Source organism: Chelonia mydas, chromosome 2 (assembly GCF_015237465.2).
Source record: "Chelonia mydas isolate rCheMyd1 chromosome 2, rCheMyd1.pri.v2, whole genome shotgun sequence".
Classification (NCBI taxonomy): domain Eukaryota; kingdom Metazoa; phylum Chordata; order Testudines; family Cheloniidae; genus Chelonia; species Chelonia mydas.
The window spans coordinates 72,453,102-72,478,947 of NC_057850.1; the positions used below are offsets into that span (position 1 = coordinate 72,453,102).

At 45.6% G+C, this 25,846-nt stretch overlaps 1 protein-coding gene across 8 annotated transcripts in view; it reads right to left on the bottom strand.

Annotated features, from left to right (window-relative positions):
- The window catches only part of SPIDR (scaffold protein involved in DNA repair), a 340,350-nt gene extending 333,105 nt beyond the window's left edge, over window positions 1–7,245 (bottom strand). For 6 of the 8 annotated variants that reach the window (XM_043539648.1, XM_043539646.1, XM_043539647.1 and 3 more), the window contains exon 1: window positions 7,075–7,215. In XM_043539648.1, the coding sequence (XP_043395583.1) occupies window positions 7,075–7,089 (15 nt within the window). In that variant the 5' untranslated portion in view covers window positions 7,090–7,215. Of the gene's footprint in view, window positions 1–5,351; window positions 5,436–7,074 lie in introns of all 8 variants that reach the window. The other 2 variants (XM_043539649.1, XM_007058781.4) reach the window with 2 other exon arrangements.
- Between the last annotated feature and the right edge of the window lie 18,601 nt (window positions 7,246–25,846).

Here is a 25,846-nt window from a genome sequence, read left to right on the forward strand (position 1 = left end):
CCAGAAACTTTGGTTAATTACCCTATTAAAAGTGTGCATCTTATGTCTAGTGTGAATTTGCCTAACTCACTTCCAGCCTTTGGATCATGTTATACCTTCCTCTGCTAGGTTGATGAGACCGTTAGTAAGGCTACATTTATGTCATGGAGGTCATGGAAGTCACGGATTCCGTGACTTCCAAAGTCCCCCCTGATATTCTCTGCTTCAGCCCCACGGGCTGCAGGACTCTGGAGCTGGCAGCCAGTGGTGCCCTGGCAGAATTCCAGCAACAGGAACCCCCTGCAATTTTCCAATGACAAGTGACAGATGCCTGAGGTGTCCCTCCTCAGGGTTCCATCGATGGGTAAACAGCCTCGCATGGAGAACGGGGAGAGGGCCATCTCGGGCGAGCAGCTGGGGGTGTCCCATTTTCTCTTTGGGAAATACGATCACCCTGCAGCTCCCAGCTGCTGTGGGTGGAGGGGAAACCAGCCCCCCAGCTCCCAGTCACCATGGTGGTGGGGGAAACCATGGAACCAAAAGTCACAGACAGATCACAGCTTCCGTGAATTTTTGTTCACTGCCTGTGACCTGTGACTTTTACTAAAAATAACCATGACAAAATCTTAGCCTTAACCATTATTAATTTTCTGTTCCCATGTATGTACCTAAAGACTAATCAAGTCACGCCTTAACTCTCTTTATTCAGCAGACAGACCATAAACAGCATATTCACTGTAAGACATTTTCCAATTCTTTAATCATTCTCATAGCTCTTCTCCGAACCCTTTCCAATTTACTGTAGTCAATTACTTCATTTTATCATTCATTTATTGTGATGTTATGAGTAACATGTCATGTTATATATAATCATTGTATGCTAAATAGATTTAGATTGTAGAAGTATAAGATTGATTAGTAGTTAGATTCCTAATACACTTATCCCTTCTAAGTAAGTAGGGCTGAAATGCAAGGCCTACAGGCTGAGGCCTTGTAAGATTTTGGCTTAGCAACACTAGGCCATAGGCTCAAGAAATGCTTGACATAAGTAAGCGACCAAAGAATGACCCTATGCCACAAGATTATGGGAATAGATCTACCAATGGGTGGTATTTTGAAAAATTAGCCAAAAGATTCATTTTAGATCACAAAATGCCCTAGAGGCACATTTTTTCTAACATGTGCCTTAGCCACAGGATACAAGTTGTCTGTCAATGCTAGTAAGTATAAAAGGAACTATACCCAACCTACGAAAAACAGGGTACCTCAATATTCTTGGGGGACACCATACAAATAAGGAAAAAAGAAGATGGACACTTTCATGCACACGCACAGAGTGTTTGGTGTAGTCAGAATCACAAGATAAAAGAGGGCTTCCAAACTGGGTAAAATGAGTTCCTATGGGGAAAAATCTAGCAGGATCCATCCCTCTACTGATGAATTGGCAAGGCAGTCTTCAAACCTTAAGAATACCACTAAAGATATGAGGATAACTATATTTGTAACTTTTGTATAGGACTTAATAGGATTTCTATACGCTTGGGTAATCATAACCTTACCATAACTTTAATAAAATTAATAAAACAGACTAGACCTGGTACTTATAAATATATGTGTGGTCACTATCCTTGGTCTTTGTGTGTTCCTAGAGGCTCTAAATCTGAAGCAGGCTGCAGAGGCAGGGCCAGCCCACACCATTTTGGCACCTGAGGCAGGGAGCTCAAATGACGCCCCCATGCCCCCTCGCTTGGGCCAAAATTTTGAAAGGTCTCAATTCTGCCTTCTTCCTGTTGTACTCCTCTCATGGTACTGCTCAGTTCTCTTTTATTGGGGTAGGCAGCAAACAACTTAAAAGCCTCGTTCAAAAATTTTAAGTAACACTTAACTTTCAAACACTTAACAGCAAATGTAACTTTTCTTGTCTGCATAGTAAACACTGGCATTTTTATCTGTTTGAATAATCAAAGTGGTGCTTTCCGTGCCTTCTCGGTTGCAAAGATTTGAACTGCTTCCTGCTGAAGGTCCGCAGTCTCGGCCAGCTCATGATTTATTGAGATGGCTGCAAGGCTGACCAGCCTCTCCTGTGTCATTGTGGAGTGTAGATGTGTGTTTTTATTAACTTCACCTTGGAGAAGCTGCGTTCTCCACTGGCAACTGTTACAGGAAGTGTTAGAAGTATGTGCAGAGCAACAAAAGCATTTGGAAAGAGGGTGGTCATCTTATTTGTGAACAGCCTTTGGAGTTGATCCTGCTGAAATGGATCTTGAAAGGGCTTTCAGTTCATCACCTAAATCACTCGCATCAATATCACACATGTCATCATGTGTGAACACTGTCTCTAGTACCCTGCATTGCTGGTGTAGGTCTTCTTCAGGTATAGTGAGGAGTTTTGGAATATCATACAACATCCCAAATATACTGCTGTGTTCCTTGAGCTGCATGAAACGTTCAACTGACTGTATTGCACAATCTAGCACCTGGGTAAAGAATTCAAGTTTGAATTGTTGTTTGGGGTCTCTTATGGGATTATCCCGTGCCTCATAATCAAAATGTCATCTTCTTCGGTGACTCTTGTATTCTTGAATGGGTGGAAAAATAGCTTCAGTGTGAAGTTCCTCTGCCAACTTCTGTGCACTCTTCAGAACGTTCTGAAATCCCTCATCTGACCGGTAAGACTGTAGGTATGACTTTGCTTTGTCCAGTTGTTCCATTACTCCAGATATATCAAGGTCAACACCTTGGAGTCTCTTGCTTACAACATTTATTTCAAACGGTATGTCATGCCACAACACTAAGCCACTCAGAAATTTGAAGTTATGTAAGTTTCTGGTGATTCCATTTCCCTCTGCCACTGTTCTCCCATGAACAGTTACTGTCATAGCATTATCCTCCATAATGGCAACTATGGCATCATCTGTCTTCCCAGTTTGGTGTTTGATAGGCTTTATCGCCTCCACTCGGCTTTCCCATCGTGTAGCACTCAGTAGTTTCTGTGTCAGAAAGGATGTTCCCAGATGTTGCTTCAAAATTTGCCATCAATGAGTTGATGCAGAGAAAAATACACAGATGCTTTGAATTACATTAAAAAAATTCAGCAGTCTTACTAGAAGCTGATGCTGCATCACTGACCACCAAGTTCAATGAATGAGAAGTGCCTGGGACAAAAAAAGCTCGAGGGTTTAACTCTCAGATCCGTGTCTGCATTCCTCTGTTCTTTCCTCTCATGTTGGCACCATTATCGTAGCCCTGACCTCTCATGTCAGCTATTGCAATTCCCGTATCTTCCAGCTTTTCAAGAAGCACATTTGTTATACCAGCTCCTGTAATATCATCAATGTCAATAAATTCTAGAAAATGTTCTGTCACCATTGCAGGGACATTTTCACTAGGTTCTGGTGTTGTTACAAAACGCACCATCAAAGTCATTTGTTCCATATGGCTGATGTCAGGTGTGCAGTCCAGAATAACAGAGTAATATCTTGCTGACTTCAGATCTGCCACAATCTTCCGTTTGACTTTTGTTGCCAGTAACTGTATGATCTCATTTTGAATTGTTTTTTCCAAGGTAGTGATGTGTGTACATTTCTTGGGTGGTGACTCTTCTTAGATGCTACTGGAGTACAGCATCAAACTCAGCCATCAGCTCCACAATTTTAAGGAAGTTTCCATTGTTCGGCACATACAGCTGATCTGAAGTGCCACTCAGTGCTAGGTTTTGGGTAGCAAGCATTCTCACAATTGCAACGAGCCTTTTCAGAACATTTTTCCAGTAAAGAGACTCTGATGCAATCTGCTCTTGATGCTGATCATCTATGGTGGCCTTTAACCTTTGTCTCACCTCAAGCTCTTTCCACCTGTGGAATGCTCTCTGGCGATTTGCTGCCTTCCCCCGGCATGTCAGATTTCTAGCCAAATTTTTCCAGTCCTTTGTTCCTGTCGAACCCAATGTGGTTGGAACATTAGGCTGGAAGAGTTTGCAAGAAAAACAGTATGCAGTATTCTGGGTTTTTGAGTACATAAGCCATGGCCTCTCCACTTTGTCACCATTGGGGATTTCATGCCAGTAATGTGATGGATGGAAACTTCTATTCTCATTGTCTTTGGGGACATGAAGTTTTTCACTTGCTGTGATCCATGCAGTACAAGGAAGTCCCTCAGGCTACTGCTCAAGTGGTCCACAGTCCTGGATCATCTAGACTTAAGGAACTAAACTCAGCAGCAGCTTTCTTGTGCCTCCACCACACTCTTCTCTGATCTACACTTTTCTTCAGGAATGTGCATGGTTACATCCATTTGAGATGGAGATATGGATGCTGCAGTAACTGCCAGGTCACCTGCACTCTGACTAACTGGAAGATCAGGCATCTCGTCACCACTCACATCCTCACTGGGGCCAGAAGGCTCACCGTGAACATTTGTGTCTATGTATCTCAGGAGAGCTCCTTCCTGCTTAGAAAGCAAAGGAAGCTTTTCTATCTTTCTTTTTCTGAATGCTGCCCCCGAGGGGCATTTTCTTCTTTCACTCATGAATGATGAATGCTGTTCTGTGCCAGCTATACTGGCTCTCAACACTCATTTGAAAGGGACAAATAAGCAGGCTGGTAGCAGGGCCTGAGTGAGGGAAGATATCAGCATCTTAAGGGCCTAACTGGCTCCTACTACTTCAGTTGACTGCCTTTTCTCCTCAAGTGGGTTCAGGGAAGCAGCAGGAAACAGGAAGCTCCCTGAGAAGCTGGCGTTAATCATTCCAGGCTCCTGGGGGTGTTAGAAAGGTACATAAGAGACTCCTCCTCTTCTCTCTCCCTGCAGCTCCTGCTGCTTTCTGTTATTCCCTCTCACCTTTTCTCCTGCCTGCCTGCCTGTTATGTCTCTTGTGCCCTCCTTCTTCCAGCACAGCACTCCACCATCTCTGTGCATCTAGAGCATAGAGAATACATATGCACCAGCAGCAGACACAATTTTCTACACTCTGGGTTCTAGTGGCACCCGCCCCCCGCCCAAGCCTGGCACCTGAGGCGGCCGCCTCGGTTCGCCTCATGGTAAGGCCAGCCCTGAGCAGAGGTGACTTTCACTCTGTTGAGCCTGATACTGTAGACACCAGAGCTGAACCCATGATGGTGTAATACAGCATTACTAAATTCATTTTAAAATGTAAGGGTACATTACCAACCTCCTACTTCATTGACACCAGAACTGGAAACAACATCCAAGTAGAAATCACACCAGTGCCAATACAGAAAAAATATACTCTTTTTAGGCCTACTCAATATTACCCTATTAATACATCCAAGAATTGCATTAGCCCTCTTGGCCACAACCAAAGAGAGAGGCTGGAAATGTGAAGAAATATATTAAAATTTCAGGAGACACACCTATAACTGGGGAGTTCTTTTGCAAGGCTTTAGCTTCTTGATTAATGATATTCTGTCCTGTAAGAATTAACCTTTTATTGGAATCTACAGAAAAAGAAAAGAAAATCCAGTCGGGTGGTTAGTGAGCACTGCAGTTTTCCAGACCCAAACATGGGAACAGTTAACTTCCACACAAAGGGCCAGGGAAATGTTACAAGACTTATTTATTATAATGGGGGAAAAGTATTAACATGATATCAGAGGGGTAGCTGTGTTAGTCTGTATCCACAAAAACGAGGAGTCAGGTGGCACCTTAAAGACTAACAGATTTATTTGGGCATAAGCATAAAAAAAAAAAAAAAACACTTCTTCAGATGCATGGAGTGAAAATTACAGATACAGGCATAAAAATATATTTGCACATGAAGAGAAGGGAGTTTACCTTACAAGTCCACGTGGGCTTTGACCCCTTCCCTGCCCAGAGCAGTGGGGCTTGAGCTTTGGCTCCCCCACCCGGGGCACTGGGAATCAGGTGGACTCAGGCTTTGGTCCCGCCTCCTGGGGTCGTGTAGTAATTTTTGTTATCAGAAGAGGGTCGCAGTGCAATGAAGTTTGAGAACCCGTGATATAGCAGAACCATCATTTTCAGGCTAAATGCTGTTACACTTTGGCTATGCCAACAACATTAGTGGCATATTGGGATAGCTGGTCAGTTTTTTTAAATGGCTTGCCAATTCTGCAAACACTTCCGCATGTGCTTAACTTTAGGCCTACACATAGACACTATTTGGAGATGAAATTAAAGTTAAACGTGCATGTTCGCACAAGGTATCTGTTTATGATAATGTCATGCTCAGAATTCAGGGGGCCATGGCTCCAAGCTCTCTTGTAAGACCACTCTACAAGTTATCAGAGATTAAACACTAAACATGGGCACTGCAAATGCCTAAGAGATGCCCACAACAGCCAGGGCTCTTCACTTTTGTCCACCATCCCTCTCTAAAGACAAATATGCTGCAGTCCCCACAGCAGCTAACATAGTAATAATAGGCAAAGAGTCCTGTGGCACCCTATAGACTAACAGACGTATTGAAGCATGAGCTTTCGTGGGTGAATACCCACTTCATTGGATGCATTGTCGTATTCACCCACGCAAGCTCATGCTCCAATAGGTCTGTTAGTCCATAAGGTGCCACAGGACTCTTTGCCATTTTACAGATCCAGACTAACACAGCTACTCTTCTGAAGCTTGACATAGTAATAATAAACAGCTCTTGCCTATTGCTTTTGTTCTGTAGATCTCAAAGTGCTTTACAAAGGACATCAGAATCTTTATCCCCAGGGTTACAAATGGGAAAACTGACAGGAGCCCATGCCCTGTGTGTAAGAAGTTAAAATAGCAAACAATGCTTTATCTTCTCTTCCTCTGGAGGGGGACCACACTGAGCTGCCCCTGCAATTTAGCTCCCCCTGTATTTGTAATATTTGTATTTCACCAGCCTCTTAGGCCCTCTGCACAGAGGCCCCCACGTGTACCTAGGGGCCCGCTGTAAAACAAACCAATAACGGTACCGAACGAGGCCCACTGTGCTAGGCGCTGTACAAACGGAAGCTAACATGGCCCTGGCACCAGACCACTGCGGGACTGACTCCAGTCCTCCCTCGTCCCCCTCCCGCAGGGCCCCGGCACGCAGGCTCCGCAGCCGCCCCGCACAGCTCGCGCTCGCACACCGGCCGGTAGTACCTTCCTACTGGGCATATCTCCCCCGGGCCCCTACGCCGCAACAGCCGCTCCCTTCCCACGTGACAGGGAAACCCCGGAAGGAGGCGCGGGGAGCCCGAACTCCAGTCCCCGGACTGGAGGCGGGGCCTGAGCCCTTTCTGCCACGCCCCCTCCTTTCCAGCTTGGCGCCACGACACAACGGCTTCTGATTGGATAGGCGTGCCGGGATGCGCGTGACGTAATCGAGCGACCGGAGAGCGGTCGTGCCTTCCCCGCCTTTACTGAGTTGGCCAGTGCGGTGTTGGTGCACGGTCGTTGGCGTCGGGCATGGGGTTAGGGAGTTGCCTACTCTGCCCCGGGCAGGCCGTTGGCGCCGTGCCCCTCCGCGCGCCCCCGGGCCACTCGCTTTTTTCCTTACAGGGTTAAATAATCAGTTGGGCATCTGGGGTTTGTAGCTCATGCCTCACCCACGGCCAGCCCCCGTGCGGCCGGCAGAGCGGCTGGGGCGGTGAGCCCGGGAGCAGTCACAGGATCGCTTGGCTGGGCTGAGTTTTGTGGGAGATCCGTTTTCCAAACCAGGTTTTTGTAAAAGGAAGTGATTCTGTGACTGTATGGCATGTACCTGTGTTCACGCCCCACGCGCTATTGTAACTTTTGTACAAGGCATCTCTTGGGAGGGATCATTTAAAAGCTCATAACTTGCTGATCTATAATGTGGCGAAATGCATGTAGCAGTGTTATAGGTGAAGCTATAAACATAAGCAGAGATCATGATAAAAATATGTTTTTCAGAGATGGAGGGAGGATGGCCAAACCAGTTCTTCAGAATCCAAGGGCAAGCTGAGGCCTCAGCCAGGTTTAAAAAAGGCTGATGACCACTTCCTCCTAAGTGGCTATTCTTTGCCAAGAAAGGAGGCTGGTCAAAAAAATGTACATCTTAATAAAGAAACAGCATGGAGTTCCCTTCCACACAGACTCCCTGTTGCCTTGCTCCCTGTTGGCAATGCTTCTCAAAGGGGGCTAGGACTATAAAAATAAGGGACAGACTCCCCAAGAAACCCCTCTCTCTCTCTGCCCATTGATTCATCGTACCTGAAGAGACAACAGAAATAACCATTGGACTGGGAGAGGGGTCCTGATCGAAGAAGTTTGGTCAGTAACTAAGGCTGCTGAGAACATGGGATGAGAAAACTTCGCTTTGAATTTAACATAGTTAAGTTACAGGTTTCAGAGTAACAGCCGTGTTAGTCTGTATTCGCAAAAAGAAAAGGAGTACTTGTGGCACCTTAGAGACTAACCAATTTATTTGAGCGTAAGCTTTCGTGAGCTACAGCTCACTTCATCGGATGCATACTGTGGAAAGTATAGAAGATCTTTTTATACACACAAAGCATGAAAAAATGTGTGTTTACCACTACAAAAGGTTTTCTCTCCCCCCACCCCACTCTCCTGCTGGTAATAGCTTATCTAAAGTGATCACTCTCCTTACAATGTGTATGATAATCAAGTTTGTGCTGGAAATTAGCGATCTAGCTCAGGTACTGATAGCAGTGAAGCCACAACAGTACAGACTATAGAAGCAGGGACCCTGCATAATTACTTGGGTGGCTAGTCAGTGTTGGCACTGCTTCAGTCCAATTGCATTCCCCAGTTGCAGTGTAGACCTAGCCTAAGGCTCTGAATCCTGCCTCCTTCACAATCTCTAGTTTAATTAAAGTAAATATACCAGGACTAATGTTCCTATACAGGAATGGAGAAGGAACGGTATATGTCTGGCAGCCTCACAGAGCTCTTTAGAAAGGTTTCTAACATCAGAACTTTTTTTTTTTGCAAGTGTACGAGGAAGCTTATTAAAAACATTCTTAAGTTCAGTTTGGAAGGCCATCATTAATGTGATCAGCCACAAAATTTTGTAGGAAAAAAGAACATGCTAAATTTGATTACATACACCTATCTATGCATACCCTGGCCTAGATGGCATTTCATGTCTGTTGTTTACCTGAATCAATAGCTTCATCATGACGTGTTGAAGATCAGAGATGAGACAAAATAAAGGGCACCTGCCTCTGCACAATGAAAATTTTATACATTTTTCACATTTTGTATTTGAACTGTGTGATTTTTAAGGGAAACACAAATTAAAATATAAATTCCTGTTAGCAAAAAAGCCATGTCTTTAGTGGTGTTCACAGGGAATAGCAATTAATTTTCCGTGATGCACGGAGTATGTGAATACTACTTTGTAATCCATATCTAAATAGTACAGACTTGTGAGGAAACTACTAATTACTTTGTGCCCTCTTAACGTTTTATATAAACTATTCAGACTGTGAATTGTTACTATGAACTGAACAAATTTGTATCTGATTCAAATGTAGTTTGGTGATTCAGTTTCCCATGCTTCTAAAGTTATAACTCTTAAATGTTTCCAAAATATAAGAACTGACACTTTTACCGAGTGCCAGACCTTTACTAAATGGAGTAAGTATTATAAATAATTTATATTGAAATTGTTAACTTGTGATTAATTTACAACAAAAATATATTTCATACTAGATATCATAAAATATTTTTGAATCACTTCTAAAGGACCGGCACATTTGGCAAAGGATTTTCTTGTCGGTTTTTGCCTTAGTAAAGATTGAAGGGTTGCAAAACTCCAAGTAATTTCCGTACCCAAGGAAAAAACAAATGATTAATACTACGGGACAAATTCTGAAGTCCTAGTGACAGTTTGATGTTTATGAATATTTCTTGCAGTGTATGTCCCTGAAGCAGTTCATTTGTGTTGAAGTCTTTATTCTGTTGTGTGCTTGCCCTGAGTACAGTTGTCAGAAATGTTTCCCTCTGCGGTACCCACTGGGGCAGTTCAAGCACCCTCTGTTGCTGCACACCACTGTGTGTCGATATAAAGGATGAAGCTGCCCCAATCCCCCACAGTTCCTTCTTACTGATGGTTGATAAAAAAAAAGTTTGTCTTGCTTCAGCAAGTTCTCTATTCACAACTAGATGCATAGTTACCTATTTGAGTAGCTTTTAATGCTAGTTAATAGGTAAGTTTTTTGTTTTGTAAAAGTTAGTTTCTCAGTTCCCCAATGTTGGGGTTCAATTTGTTGGTACTGAGAAATGCCTTCATCACTGTGTTTCAAGCCCTGTCTTTCATGCTGTAAACTGATGCCTCCGAATGACCCATGCACTAGTTGTTCAAAAATGTCTGGGTGAGTTTCACATTACAGATCAATGCCAGATTTGTGACAACTTCAAGACAGGACCCAAAAAAGTCTGTCTATACTGCAATTAAAAACCTGTGACTTGGGGCACGCGGGCTCAGGCTAAACAGCCCCTTAATTGCAATGTATATATTCAGGCTCCGGCTGGAGCCCAGGCTCTAGGACCCTGTGAGATGGAAGGCTCCCAGAGCTCAGCCCAATGTCTACACTGCAGTTAAATAGCCCCGTGGTCTTACAGGACTAGACCGAGTCAGCTGGCATGGGCCAGCCACAGGTGTCTAATTGTAATGTAGACATACCCAAAATGGCCAGGCTGTTTCTTTTGATAGAGGCTGCTCTGAGATTACCTTCACAGCTTTCTCAGTCAGGAAGGGTGCCCAGCACTCTGGCTTCTGTGAGAAATGCCTGTCTGATGTTGTCTGAGTCCCAGCACCATTGTTCCTCCCCAGCACCCAGAAAGAAATAAGGCTTACGACAACACTTCAGGGAGAGGCAGATCACTGGTCCCCAAGATGCTAAGCAAGAACACAAGGGTCTAGAAGCGTGCATGCAAAAAAATCAAAGCACTCCTCCATTCACTCATTGGCTAATATGGCACCATTGACTCCAGTGCCAGGGCAGGGAGAAGTCAAGTCTGCAAGCCCAAAGTGGTGCCTTCATCATCTGCAGCACTGTCTTCGTCTCTCACACACCAGTGAAAATATTCCAGAGGCATATGCAGCAGCAAGGGACTTGAGTTAATTGGTGCCATTGTCTCCAGTGGTGCAGGAGATTGCTCCTACTGTAGTGGTGGAAAAACACGGCACCAGCCTCCAGTGCAGCACCCAATACCTTCTCAACTTCCCATGTCCCAGAGTTCTCACTGGTCAGTACCGTCCAGAGGAAAACCATAAGTGAACTGGTTTCTCTTAATGTTCTCCGGACTCTCAGCACCAGTCTCCAGCACTGACAGGGACGGCCCCTCTGTGATCAGGAGAAGGTGATTCTTCTTCTTCTGACTGGTTATTATGTCTCCCAGCCACAGAGCTTGTCCCTCCTAGACTTTACCACCTGCAGTACTTGCAAGATCCTGCAGCCTACACTGGCATGGAAGACGTTGGGGTCTAGTGCCATTACAGGAACTGTGGAGGATTCCCCCTGTTTCCAGAACCTCTCCAAACCATTCACATTTGGTTTCTTCATCTAGATGGGGAGGGGGGAGTCATCTTGTTGAGCCCCTCCTGATCCTGCTATGATGCTGGCAGACCAAGTGCCAACTCATGCCAAAGTCCCCACATCTCTATTGGGCACTGACAAATACATGTCTGGGATCAGTCTGGCTCACCTGTGTGTTAGTATTGTTAAAATAGGTACTAGAATAATAAGAATGTGTTTAGATTTTATTGAATGCTTGAGATTAATGCATACAGCAACTCACACTTATAAATTTGTATCCCATATTGCAAGGTAATATTTGAGCAGTGTCCAGATGAAGCAGTTTCCTCCAGAGCATCTTTACTCTCATCTGTTGACTACAGAGCTCACCAGGACATCCAAGTAAAGGAGGTTAGGGAATCTTATCTTATTGACATCCTCTCCACAGCTTGTCTGTCTTGTGTGGCTCTTCTGATTAATGAGGCAGGGATCTGATTTAGAGAGAGTCAATGGCAAAGTCCCTCCTTGCCCCTTTCCACATCAAAATAAATGGAGTGTAGATGTTAAGTACCTTACCAAGGCTTCGACCATTTTTACACCCCATCCCCGGGATCACTTGTCTTCAGACAGAATGCCCATGAGCGGGAATACCTGGGGCAGCAAGCAGCTACTCAAGTGGAAGGATGCTAAAATCTTGATTTGTTTGGTAGAAACATTTATTCTACGGTGGAATTACAGTTTAGAATCGCCAACCAGCAGGCTTTATTAGGACAATAGGATTTTAACATCTGAGACTCCATTCTGGAATTTAAGGATAAGCTGCCTGAGGACACTAAACAGGAGTTCCTTTCACTGGTGTAGGAAGGGAATTTAGTGGCAAGAACTTCTTTTCAGGCTGGTTTGGACATGGCTGACTCGACTGTTAGGACCATGGCCTCTGCTGTCACCATACACCAGTGCTCATGGCTGCAGACTTTGGGTTTGCCCCAAATAGAGAAAATTATTCAAGACCTGTCATTTTAAAGGTCATCCCTCTTTTTAGCACAGATGGATGATAAACTTCATAAAAGATTCCAAAACAACTCTGAAGTTATTGGGGATGGAAATTCCTTTGGGATTTTTGCACTGCCAGTTCGATCTATCTCAAAGCCTCTTACCTTCTAGTGGTGCAGATCACTTAAGCAGATTGTTTACAAGTCAGCACGAGTGGTCCCTGTCCAGATGTAGCCAGGTTAATTTTCCAGTTCTGGGGGACTCCCCAAGTGGACCTGTTCACAACAAGATCCAACAAAGTCCCAGCAGTGGTGTTGCCTACACAGTCAGGGTTCCCTCACAGAAGCTTCCCTGTTTCACTGGATGGGCAACCTCGTGTATGCTTTCCCAGCAATCCCACTTCTTCATAGAGTACTGTTAAAAATCAGACTGGACCATATCCAAATCATACTCATAGCCCCAGCTTGACCTTGGCAGCACTGGTTCTCCACTCTCCTGTCCCTTTCAGTGAAAGCGCCAATATCACTTCCACTGGACCCAAACCTAATTTTGCACCTTCTGCACCCAAACCTGTAGGCTTTCCATTTAACAGCCTGGATGCTCCATGGTTAGACTCGAAAAAGAAGTTTTGTTCAAAAGAGATTCAGGATATACTGTTAAAGAGAAAGATGCCATCTACTAGAGCTACTTCTCTCTCTAAGTGGAAACATTCCTCTATCTGGTCTCAGTCTGGAGTCTTGTCACTACACTCTTTGATCTAGCATATCTCGGGCTGTTATACCAAAAACAACAAATATGGACCATAAGTTCTGTCAAAGTCCACTTAGCAGCTGTTTTGACTTCCAGATAGAAAAGACAGCGATCATCAAACAAGATGTCAAATCTTTTTTGACAGGCCTGGAAAGGTGGTAGTCTCACATACAAGATCCTGTTCCCCCATGGGACCTAAACTTGATATTGTCAAAGCTTACGGGGCCCCCTTTTGAACCTTTAGCAACCTGCACCTACTACATCTTTCAATTAAAGTAGCATTTTTGGTGGCCATCACTTCTACCAGGAGGGTGGGTGGGTGAACTATGGGCACTGATTTCTGGCCCTCCCCCACTTTATACAGTTTTCTTTAAACACGCTCTTTACCTGCATCCTCATCTAAAGTTTGTCTCAAAAGTGGTATCTAACTTCCATATCAACCAAGCGATATATCTACCTTCATTCTTTCCGAAGCCACATTCAAATAAAGATGAGGAAAGGCAGCACACACTGGATGTCAGGGGAGCATTGATGTTCTACCTTGACAGGTTCAAGCAGTTCTGTTTATCTTCCCAGCTGTTCATAGCAGTCATAGACAGCCTAGTTTCTTCTCAGAGAATATCATCTTGGATAGCCTCCTGTATTCACTTGTGCTACGATTTGTTTAATGTTACTCTACCAAGCGGAGTGACAGCTTTCCTGGCTGAAGTTCCTATCCTAGACATTTGTGGGGTGGCAGCTTGGTCTTCAGTGCACACATTTGCTTCCCATTATACCATTACTCAGAATGCTAGAGACGATGCCAGATTTGGGCAAGTTGTGCTTCAGTCCTTGTTCAGGTAGACTCCGATCCCATGTCCTGATTTCATCGCTTGTGAGTCACCAAGACTGGAATGCACATGTGCAATCACTCAAAGAAGAAAAAAAAAAGGTTACTAACCTGTTCTGTAATTGTTGTTTTTCAAGATGTGTTGCACATGTCCATTCCACAACCCGCCTTCCTACCCCTCTACATCACAATATTCCTGCAAGAAGGAGCTGAGGAGGGTTGGGGGCAGCCTCGCCCATATACCTGCACGCAGAAGCACATGGCAGTTGAGGGTGCTCAAGCTCCCCTGACAGGTACCACTGAAATTTCCAACAACTGTGCTCGGGGCGAGTGCATACTAAGAGTGGAATGCAGATGTGGAACACATCTCAAAGAACAACAATTACGGAATAGATTAGTAACGATTTTTTACATGCTGGGCGATTAGTAACTTTTTGAAGTGTTTGGGGGAGTAACATGCAAAGTTAGGTGATCAAAGGATGAGAACTATGAAGGTTTGACACCATAAATGTCATGCCACCACCACAATAAACTTAATGGGATAGCTTGAAGATATGGTAGCTGGCTCTGAAGAATTGAAACTGGTTGTGGACATGGGCAATATACAAAGTGCCAGATTTTGATAAGCTGCATTAATATTTATACCTTCATCAGAAGAACATTTTAATGTCTGCTTTTCTTTTTTAAACCATAAATAGTATTTGAATGGAGCTACATATTAATTATGTGTCTTTGGAACTGCTCCACTTTCTCTATTTAAGTCATAGAGCTTGTGTTTATGCAAGAGAACCCCAGGCTGCTCCTGGTCTGGCCAGCAGAGGGTAGCTTTGTACAGCACAGAGGACTTTCCAGTGCATACCACACTAGTACAATCTAGGAATCACACAGTGTTGCCAGGCTCTGCATGTTTTTATGGTGGCTGACATTTTCATACTTGCTTTTTCCTTTGTATTCAGTGCTAACAGTGGAGGGAATCACATGCTTGTTGATTTTTTAGACTGAGTTTATTGCACACAAGGGGTCCTTGCATTCCTCCATTGTTCCCCACCCTGTGTACCACTCTCCCGTTCCCCTTTATTTCAGGGACGCATTGCAAACCGACCCTGCCAGGGCCTTTGGGTGCCTCACTCATTTCCCTTTGTACCATGATCCCCCATATCCCCTTCTGCCAGATGCATCTTTGTGCCCCACATTATACCCTCCATGATAGGGGCTCTGTGCACACCCCCATACCTCCCTTCCCTCAGTGGCCCCCACACCAGGGTCCCCCATGGCCCCACTGCCAGCAATTCTCTGTGCCTCTCTCATTTTCTCCCCATGCCAGGATCCCCCATTCTGCTCCATATGTCTGTGCACTCCTTTTTCTCCACTTATGCCAGGGTCCTCTATTCTTCCCCTGCCAAGGACCACCAGAGTGTGTTGTAGCCGTGGGGACAAAGGCCAAGCTTAACCTCAACCAGGATCCCTTAGCTAGGCTTTAGAGTGACATAAGCTGTAAACTGAGGAAGACCGAGGGGGAGAACTGCAGCTGGAAAAAAGGAGTCTAGGGCTGAAGGAGAAATGACGTGCTGACCAGGACAAATAAACGCCAACCCAAACAGGAGGAGAGGGACACGCTATGCCAACAAGGACAGGAGGAGAAGGACAAGCAACAACACGAAACAGAGAGGCAGCATGAGCTAGGGAACAGAGGCCAGATGAATCAGTAGGTGGGGATAAACCACAAGAAGCCAATTCTGTGTGGGGCATAGATGCTAAATTGATAGGTATCTGTCCCTTTTCCTATCTAACAAGCTTTGGAAAAGCTTGTGATTTGCACCAGGTCCCCATCAGAGAGGATCAGATTCTGACTCCATTGGTGGTACAAAGGGCCTTGCTGCCTAAAGCCAAACGGATGGAATAGAAATTGTGAACTATGAAAATTTAAGACAACTAAACTCCTTAAAGTTTGAAGTGACCCCCTGAGGCTTACAGGGAAAAATTTCAGGTGAGTTCAAAAGCATCAAGGTGTAACTTATATGGAGGTGACAAGACAGATAGATTATCCTTTTCCCCATTTGCAGAGGTAAAGAGACAGTACCATGGATCAATTGTATGAAATGTTTGGGTTAGAATAATTTTATGATTTGTGTTCATATGACCTGAGGTTGCGGGTGAGGGCTCAGAAGCAAGAAGACCTGTGTACTGCGAGCAGGTTGATGAGTTTGTGGCTAATTAGGTTGGTTCTGAGAAAAAACCAAGGTTGACTGGCCCAAGCATGGGTTATAGGAGGGGGAATATGTGGGATTCCCCAGAACTGGGGACTGGATAATATCAAGCTAGGGAAGAGGGAGGTGCAGCACCCCCAAATCAACACATTGGTAAGGACCCCAAAGATCTGAGTTATCATCACTGCCAGGGAGCTGGACACAAATGGGCTGTCTACCCAAGGCTCAGGCACTGGTGCTGAGTCAGCATGTATTACTTTATTGCAGCCTGGCCCAATAGGCGCTGGGACACTGGCCCACCGGTGCAACAGGCTAACCATGGGAGTACAGTATGAATGCAACTGAATTCACACCACAGCCATCTGTTTATATGTCCTGCGGTTTATATGTCCTGCTGCATCTTTGAGAGTCAAATACAGCTGGCTCCCCAATGGCAATTGGAAGTGAGAATCAATGGGGAGAGTGGAACACCAGCACTGCTCACACCTTAGAACCTGCATGTTGTACCCAGAACAGGTACTGACAGGCAGGCCCCTGTGTGAAGGTTCCTACCATGAATCTTCATCACTCTGCCTGTGGCCCATGTCATTAGAGACCCCAAAGAAGGTTCTGGGAGCCTGAAAATAGGATACTGGAGGATATTCCTTTTTGATGTATTTGGAAGAGTTATTGCAGGGTGGAGCCCAGAGAGCTCAGGTGTAAATCCACTAGAGCCCAGCCCCATAGCCAAGGGGCCTAGCTCACAGACATCCTTCAACCAGATAACAGAGCCAGTGCTAAGCATGGCAGTGTCCAGAACTCTACATGGAAGTGGGGGAAACCAAGGCACAGATGAAAGTGGTATGAATCCAAACTCCACAGGGAGATGGGACACTCAGGCTGCTAAGGGATACTGCCAACCACACAATGCCTGCCAGGGAGTTGGACAAGCCCAAAGTAAGTGTTAAGCCACTGCTTAGGGGAATATAAAGCAAGCAGCAGCTAGGAGTAGGGGGAAGGTCTGTGATGGGGCTCCACTCACCCCACTGGCACCTCCTGCTGGCCATCTTGGGGATTAGCTCTACAGGTCAGTACACCCTCTCCTGATGGTGCCTCACTGCTGTCACATCCTCTCACATTACTCCAAGGACTGTGGCATCCTTTTCATGACATAGCCCTCTAGCACCATCTCTATCTCTGCTCCCCCCTTCCAGGTAATCTACTATCAACTGTGCAGCCACTTCACCAGAGGTAAATGGGTGAGACCTGGGCCTGCCCACTGCTCTGGGTCCCAGATCAGAGACTCTCTGAACCACAGTCATCTACTACATTCCTTTGACTTGACCACCACTGCATTTCCCTGACCACTTCCCCACAGTCACAGCACCCTACTTAGTCACAGCACCCCATCTGGAGCTCCTTCTCTACTCCCTGCCTGCACTGCTCTGTCCAAGGTGCTACAGGGCTGTAATCTACTCAGGACACAGTCTTCTCTTCTCAAGCTCCCAGCAAAGACTAAATGATGCTAGCCCTGCAGCTCCTTTTATGTGAGTCCACTGGGCCCTGATTGGCTGCTCCTTGCAGTCTGTCTCCTATTGGCTGCTTCTTGCACAGCCTCCCTAGGGCCCTATTAACCCCTTCCCTGCCAATGTGGAATGTCCCATCACAAGGTCTCCCTCCATCTATAATTGTATTATAATCTGTGAAAATGTAAATGAATATAAGGCAGGTGGGGGAGGAAGTGCTGCTCTCCTAAATGTATCATGAGCAGTGGAACTAGATTCAGAGGGCCAATATTCCCTGGAGGCACTGTTATTGTTGGGACAACTGGAGAAAAGGGAACACACAAATTTAGGCTAGAAGCAGCTCAGCCACATGGACAGAGCAGTGCAAAGGGTTTAATAAAGTTTCATTTCTTTAACTTAACCCGCAGTCAGCTTCACTCTTTGTGAACAAAACATTTAGCATGTAGAGAACACAGGGACTCCACAGCCATCACATAGATGCAAATGCAGGAGGACTAGGGAATGTAACTTGGTTGTGGGGGCAGTTTGAGGGTTCACCCCTACCAATGGATCAGGCCTATTCCTCTACAAGAAGCATTGTGGGGTTAAGACATGCTCTGCAGGGATCCAAGCCAGTTTTCATTATGGGAGTTAATCAGTGCCCTAAGAAGAGACAGCAGGCTTCCCCTAAGAATGGTGACCCTGTGCCTGGGAATGTGGGGGTTTCCGAGAGTAAAGCACAGGGTGGGGTGGCTGTGGCAGAGCCCGTGTCCCAACAGGCTCTGGGTGTCTCTAGGGATGTTGGTTCTGGGGGGTTAGTGCCCTCCTTTACAATCTGGGGGAGACGACATTACTGGTTCTGTGGCTCCTGACTCAGTGGCCTCTTGGCCTGAGTCTGACTGAAAAATAGAGGCTGAGCCTGTTGCTATGGAATCTGTGATCTTCCTTGACTGAGGATTCTGGCTTTTTGGCAAAGCCCCAAAGCAAAAAAGGCCAGTGAAGGAGGAGGCAGTTCCAGTTTCTGAGGGTGCTCTGAATTGGGCTAGTTTGATTAGTGCAGTTGGGAAGCACGCTGTTGAGGGGGCTGCTGGGGGTGGTTCCATGGTTGGGGGCATAGAGAATTCTCTGGTATTAGTTTTGCCCCCTCCCTCCAGTGTCTCTGAGGTTCCCCCCCTTGAGGTCAGTAGTGACTCTGACGTGGGATGACAAACTCACAGATTCTTTGGGCCCTGAACATCCAGAGGGGGGGAAATATCCTGGACACCAAGGGTAGGTTTCTGGCTGAGACTAAATTGGGGAAATTGGTTTCCTGAACTTAATCTGTTTTTGTTGTAAAGTAACTGCCTCTATGCTGTAGCATAAGTATATTATGTTGGATCCTCCTCCACTCTTTTCCGAAAAAGATCAGAAGGTTCATTTGGACTTTTTCTTGGATGTCTGAGGCAGAATATTTTGTATCTGCCCATTGTGGAAGGGGGTCAAAGTCTCATTGATCCTTTGACTAGAGTTGCAACTTTTCAGTTACTGTCTCTGTAGCAGTTGTTTGGGGATGAGTCTGTTCCTTGGAAGCCATTGGCCTTTGCTTTTCTTCAGAGGGTAGGGGGTTTGGGTTTTGATCAGAAACTTTTTTTATTGGAATCTGGGTGCCTCAGTTTTGAGGTGTTACCTGGTTTTGTTAAAGCCTTTTTAACACTTGGAGATCTTTCGAGCCGAGGCTGCAGGATAGGTGGCTGGAGTTCCCAGGGCTGCTTCCTGAACCTGTTGTTTATAATCCTGCCACGAGGATTCCTACTCTTGTTTCTAGGAGTCTTTTCTTTTCCCTTATTGCCGCAGGTATAACAAAACTGGTTCATTTAATTGATTTTACTAATTTTACTTGGGTCTCAGCAGCTATCTCGGCTGTCAAGCTTGGTTTTCGTTCTGTTTACTGGTATTGTCTCTTTTTGTTTTTAAATCAGAGGTGGAATGAGCCCTTCCTAGGGGCAGTATTTTCAGTCTTGGCATTTGCCTCCTTCAGAGAGCCATTCCTGATTATACTAATGGTTCTGTTTTCTTGCTTGTTGTTCCTGCTGTGGACTGGGATGTTAACAAGTCTGGCAGCTTGCTTGCCTTGAGGGGGGGAGGGCGGGGGGGGTCTTCTGAATTTATTTTTCATAGCCTAGGCCATGTGTCATTGCATATGCTTTTGGTAAAGATTCATCATTTTCAAATGCTTGTTGATTATCCCAATATGGTATGGAGAAGACAGCTTTTGGTGATGGACTCCAGCCAGCCAGCCTGGCGAGCTGTATACAAGCCTCTGACTGCAAAGAGGATGGTTGATCTCCAATGGAGAATTCTTCACGGGGCTCTTGTCACAAATGTGCTTATTCATCCACTGACTGTGGAGGTGTCCGTGTCATGTCCTTTTTGTGACACGGAGGAGACTGGTTTCGATATGTTTCTTACCTGTCCCAGGTTACAGCCATTATTTGTTTTACTTTAGTGTATTTTTTGGTTATTGTCTCAATATTTTTTCCTTACTGAATTTATTTTTACTGTTAAGTATAAGTTCACAAATAGATCTGTGGTATGCCTGGCAAACTTTACTTTGGGTCAAGCAAAGAGGGCCATTTTAAAAAGTAGACAATGTAAATTACTGTATTTAGTACTGGAGTTGCCAAAGTTCTTTGTGTGTTTTTAGCTTTTTATTGGTTTTACACCTTCTTTTGGAGTTTAGCTAGCATACACTTATAAGCAATTTGGATCGATTTATTCAGTGGTAGAATATTGGAAATGCACCTTACTGTTGGTGACAGGCAATTATTTTTGAATTTGTAATTTATGTTCTTGGTTTTACTGCATTTCAGTACTGATTTAATTAAAAGTGTTTTAAAAGTCAAAGTTTCTCTGAGTCAGCCTGTCTCCCTAGGCAGCTGCTTACAAGTGATCCCTTTTTCTCCCCTGGAGAGAAGCTTTTTAATGCTTTAGTATTCTTTTGATCTCTAGCCTCCCAGCTTTGGCGACATAAAGCTTGCAACTTGTGAGAGACCAGAGACAGGATTCTTGAAGCTAACAGCTTGACCCATTGTCTTTCAAATGTATGTTGGGATAGCCTTACCTAGATCTCTTGTTGCTTTCCTGTTTGTTCTTCCCGTGGCTCCCCTTAAGTAAGATCAAAACAATCATTCAAAAAATTCTAATAACCCTCCATAGTAATACAGTACGGTAACTTTATCTAGCTGACTGGGTCACTTAAAGTATTCTTACCTTTAATACATATCAGTATTCACAGATTAATACATAACAATTGCAAGCCTGTCACATCTCCCTCTTTCTAGAATGGGCACAGCGTTACCCTACAGACATCCAGGCATGCCCCCAATACCTCCAATTCACTGTACCAGTTTCCTCCCATTGATCCCATGGGCGGGGTATATATGAACAGACTTCATGTGCCCATATGTTCTTGTCACTCCCGTACTTCTGATCATTTGGGGTACCCATGAGAGGGTTGGATCCCTGCAGAGCATGTCTTAACCCACAGTGCTTCTTGTAGAGGAATGGGCCTGATCCATTGGTAGGGGTGAACCCTCAAACTGTCCCCACAGCCAAGTTACATGCCCTGGTCCTCCTGCATTTGCAGTCTCTGTGATGGCTGTGGAGTCCCTGTGTTCTCTACATGCTAAATGTTTTGTTCACAAAGGGTGAAGCTGACTGCCAGTTAAATTGAAGAAGTGAAACTTTATTAAACCCTTTGCACTGCTCTGTCCATGTGGCTAAGCTGCTTCCAGCCTAACTTTGTGTGTTCCCTTTTCTCCAGTTGTCCCATCAATAACAGTGCCTCCAGGGAATGTTGGCCACGGCCTCAGTGGCAACAAACTCAATGTAGTCACACTCTCCAGTGTTCTAGAGCCACCAGGTCTACACATATTGAATTTATTTCCACATGTTAAGTATCCTCACATCTTCTTGTCAACTGTCTAAATGGGCCATCTTGATTATCACTATAAAAGTGTTTTTTTTTCTCCTGCTGATAATAGCTCATCTTAATTAATTAGCCTCTTACAGTTTGTATGGCAAATTCCACCTTCCCTGTATGTGTATATATATATATCTTCTTACTATATGTTCCATTCAATGCATCCGATGAAGTGGGCTGTACCCCACGAAAGCTTATGCTCTAATAAATTTGTTAGTCTCTAAGGTGCCACAAGTACTCCTGGTTTTTTTGCGGATACAGACTAACAGGGCTGCTACTCTGAAACAGGTCTATGCAGAACGTGTCACAAGATCTTGTATCTGTATTCCGCAGTGCCGTCTAAATGAAGCCTTGGATTGTAACAAGGGACTAGTGGCCTCCAGACGGTGCCTCCCTCCCCAGGCAGTGCCCGTGCTTGGTGCCGCCTAGCAGAGGAGCTGCGGGCAAGCGCGGGACCCGGCTGAGACTGACACACGCTCCCCGACTGCCAGCAGCTCTTCTCCCACCCTCCCCCTTCTCCAAGTGCTCCGGCTGCCTCGCCACCTCAATCTCTGCCTCGAGCGCCAGCAGCGGCACCCAGAACCAGGGCTGCACCCGGGCGCACAGATACGGCACCATGTGACAGCCCCAGTATGTCACTGCCTAGCAGCGGGCCGGCTTCCGCCGATACCAGGTAATGATGGCCGGAGAAGGAAATCCCACGTGTCCCTCCCACGTGTCCCTCCCCTCCTCCTTGGACTTCCTGGGGCAGGGAGGAAGCAAGCGTCGGGTGCAGAAAATACATTGTTTAGTTCCCCCGCCCCCACCCAAAGCTGCTGCAGCCCCTGGGTGTTTTCTTGATCCCGGGGATGGTCGGGGATTGGGAACTACAGGAACCGAAAAGTTGCGGGGTGTTGGCTTCCGTGCGAGTCTGTGGGTATTTGCGGTGTCTTTCCTGCCCCTGGCCCCCAGAAATGAGACCCATGGCCAAGTTCTGGTCACTTTGAAGTCAGCAGCCTCAGGAGCCCCAGGGCAGGAATGAGAATGAAAGTCAGCACCGGTAGTCAGCTGCCTCCTCATGCGGTGCTGCCTGCCCTGGCCTTGCAGGGGCGTGTGATGCACAAGGTTGGGGGTGGGACCCAGGGAACAATATGCTTCTTTCTCCTAGCATGTTATTTCGCTCTTCACTCTGTGATAGCTCTTCTCCCAGCTCCTGAAGGGGCCCTAGCTACCTGGTACTTTCATTTTACATCCCAGCGTGTGGGTTGATTGGATTGTTTTTTACCACATCAAATACAATTATTACTTGCATCTGAAGAAGTGGGTTTTTTACCACGAAAGCTTATGCCCAAATAAATCTGTTAGTCTTTAAGGTGCCACCGGACTCCTTGTTGTTTTTGTGGATACAGACTAACATGGCTACTCCCTGATACTTTACACAGTGTTTGGGTGTCCCCATGCTGCTGGCAGAGGTCAGTGAGGAAAGACCAAACTAGGAAAGGTTGAGTGTATGTGAATGTGAGTCAAGTGGCATATCATATTCTTTTTCAGGTTCTCCTAGTTGTCTAGGCTCAAAGCTTGATTTCCGGTTAAAGAAAAAACAAATGAATGCTTTTCCACACTGGCAAAACAACAGACCTCTTTTTCTTACTTCAGTGATCATTTAGCTATTGCAAAGTTTTAAGGATCCCTTTAAGATTTTGGTTTTTTGAGTTTGAGAAAGTTGACATGCATTGGATAAAATTATGTTAAGATGTTTGTATGTGTAAATCAGTGTATTATAATGTTTATTTAAAATAAAATATATCAGCAGAATTGTTGACTGAACTAACTGTGAAGGTCAGCAAGGGGGGTTGGAACTGAATACTAATGAGGAATTGAAATGGCCCCAGGTGAATATTATCATCAGGCTTGTTTAAAACAAAAAATCAAAAACATGTTTATGTAGGTTAACCATTATTTTTAAAGCTGGAAGGCGTCACTATGATGATCTAGTCTGTCCTGCATAATACAGAATTTTACTCAGTTCCTGCAGTGGAGGAAATTACTTAGCCCCTGGTCTATCCTACAGGGTTAGGTCAAATTTAGCCACGTTAGGTCAATTTTATAATGAATGCGTCTACACAAGCAACGCCATTCCATCGACCTAAAGGGCTCTTAAAATTGTTCCGTCGACCTAAAGGGCTCTTAAAATCAACTTCTGTACTCCTCCCCGGCGAGCAAAGTAGAGCTAAAATTGACCTTGCTGGGTCGAATTTGGGATAGTGCGGACGCAAATCGATGGTATTGGCCTCCGGGAGCTATCCCAGAGTGCTCCAATGTGACTGCTCTGGACAGCACTTTGAACTCCGATCCACTAGCCAGGTACACAGGAAAAGCTCCTGGAACTTTTGAATTTCATTTCCTGTTTGGTCAGCGGGCGAGCTCAGCAGCACAGGTGACCATGCAGTCCCACCAGAATCGCAAACGAGCTCCAGCATGGAGCGAACGGGAGACACTGGATCTGATTTCTGTATGGGGAGAAGAAACTGTGCAGGCCGAACTCCGATCAAAAAGAAGAAATGCTAATATATATATATATGCCAAAATTGCACAGGGCATGGTGGAGAAAGGCTACAACAGGGACACACAGCCGTGCTGCATGAAAGTTAAGGAGCTCAGGCAAGCCTACCAAAAGACAAAGGAGGCAAACAGTTGCTCTGGGTCAGAGCTCCATACATGCCACTTCTATGGTCAGCTGCATGGCATTCTAGGGGGGGCCCCCACCACTACCCCACCAGTGTCCATGGACACCTGCAAGGGGGGAGTGTCACGCAACAGGGAGGAGGATTTTGTCGATGAGGAAGAGGAGGAGGAGGAGGAGGAGGAGGAGAATGAGCAGCAGGCAAGCAGTGAATCCGTTCTCCCCAGCAGCCAGGACCTTTTCATCACCCTGGAGCCAATACCCTCCCAAGGTGGGATCCCCGACCCTGAAGCCGGAGAAGGCACCTCTGGTGAGTGCACATTTGTAACTACAGTACAGGGTTTAAAAGCAATAGTGTTTAATGTTTGATTTGGCCCTGAAAACTTGGGATGCATTCGCGGCCAGTACAGCTACTGGAAAACTCTGTTCACGTGTCTGGGGATGGAGCGGGAATCCTCCAGGGACATCTCCATGAAGCTGTCCTGAAGGTACTCTGAAAGCCTTTGCAGAAGGTTTCTGGGGAGGACTGCCTTATTTCATCCTCCACGGTAGGACACTTTACCCAATTCCAAGCCAGTAGCAAGTAGTCTGGAATCATTGCAGCACAAAGCATGGCAGCGAATGGTCCTGGGTTTTGATCGCATTCAAGCAACATTCGGTCTTTATCTTTCTGTGTTAGCCTCAGGAGAATGATATCATTTACTGTCACCTGGTTGAAACAGGAGAATTTTTGTAAGGGAACAATAAAAGGACCCCGTTCATGATGGGTTGTTTGTGCTTGGCTAAAAGGGATCATCCCAGAGAATAGCCATGCTTTGGGGTGCGGGGAAGTGTGTGCTGCACATCCACCCGAAAACCATAGCCCCTCCTTTTAAATGTGAAACCCAACTGGCATTGCTTGCTATGGGAAAGGATGGCGCTGCAGTTTGAAACCATTCCCACATGTTTTGAAGGCGGAAGAAGCCAGCCCTGCATACCAAAAGGCTTACCATGGCTGCCTGGAAACTGAATTCTGTTGCCCAGTCATGTGTGATGTGTCACCATATCAGCAGGCACTCAATATAAAAGGCAAAATGCGACCTTGTACCTAAAGCACATGCGCTGTCTGCTGTGAATTGCTTGATTCACTGTGAAAGAGTCTCCCTTTTGTTCTCAGAAATGTATCATCTTAAATTTTACTCTCCCTTTTTTATCCCCCTGCAGGTGTAAATGTTTCTATGCTCCCCCTGTCATCTCTGTCCCTGAAATTATCACAGATTAGAGGGCAAAAAAAACCGCACTCGTGATGACATATTTTCCAAGCTCATGCAGTCCTCCCACACTGATAGGGCACAGCTGAATGCATAGAGGCATTCAGTGGCAGAGGCCAGGAAAGCATTAAGTGAACACGAAGAGCAGAGGCAGGAGGCGATGCTGAGGCTAATGGGGGAGCAAACGGACATGATGAAGTGTCTGTTGGAGCTGCAGGAAAGCCAACAAGAGCACAGACCCCCACTGCATCCATTGTATAATCACATGCGCTCCTCCCCAAGTTCCATATCCT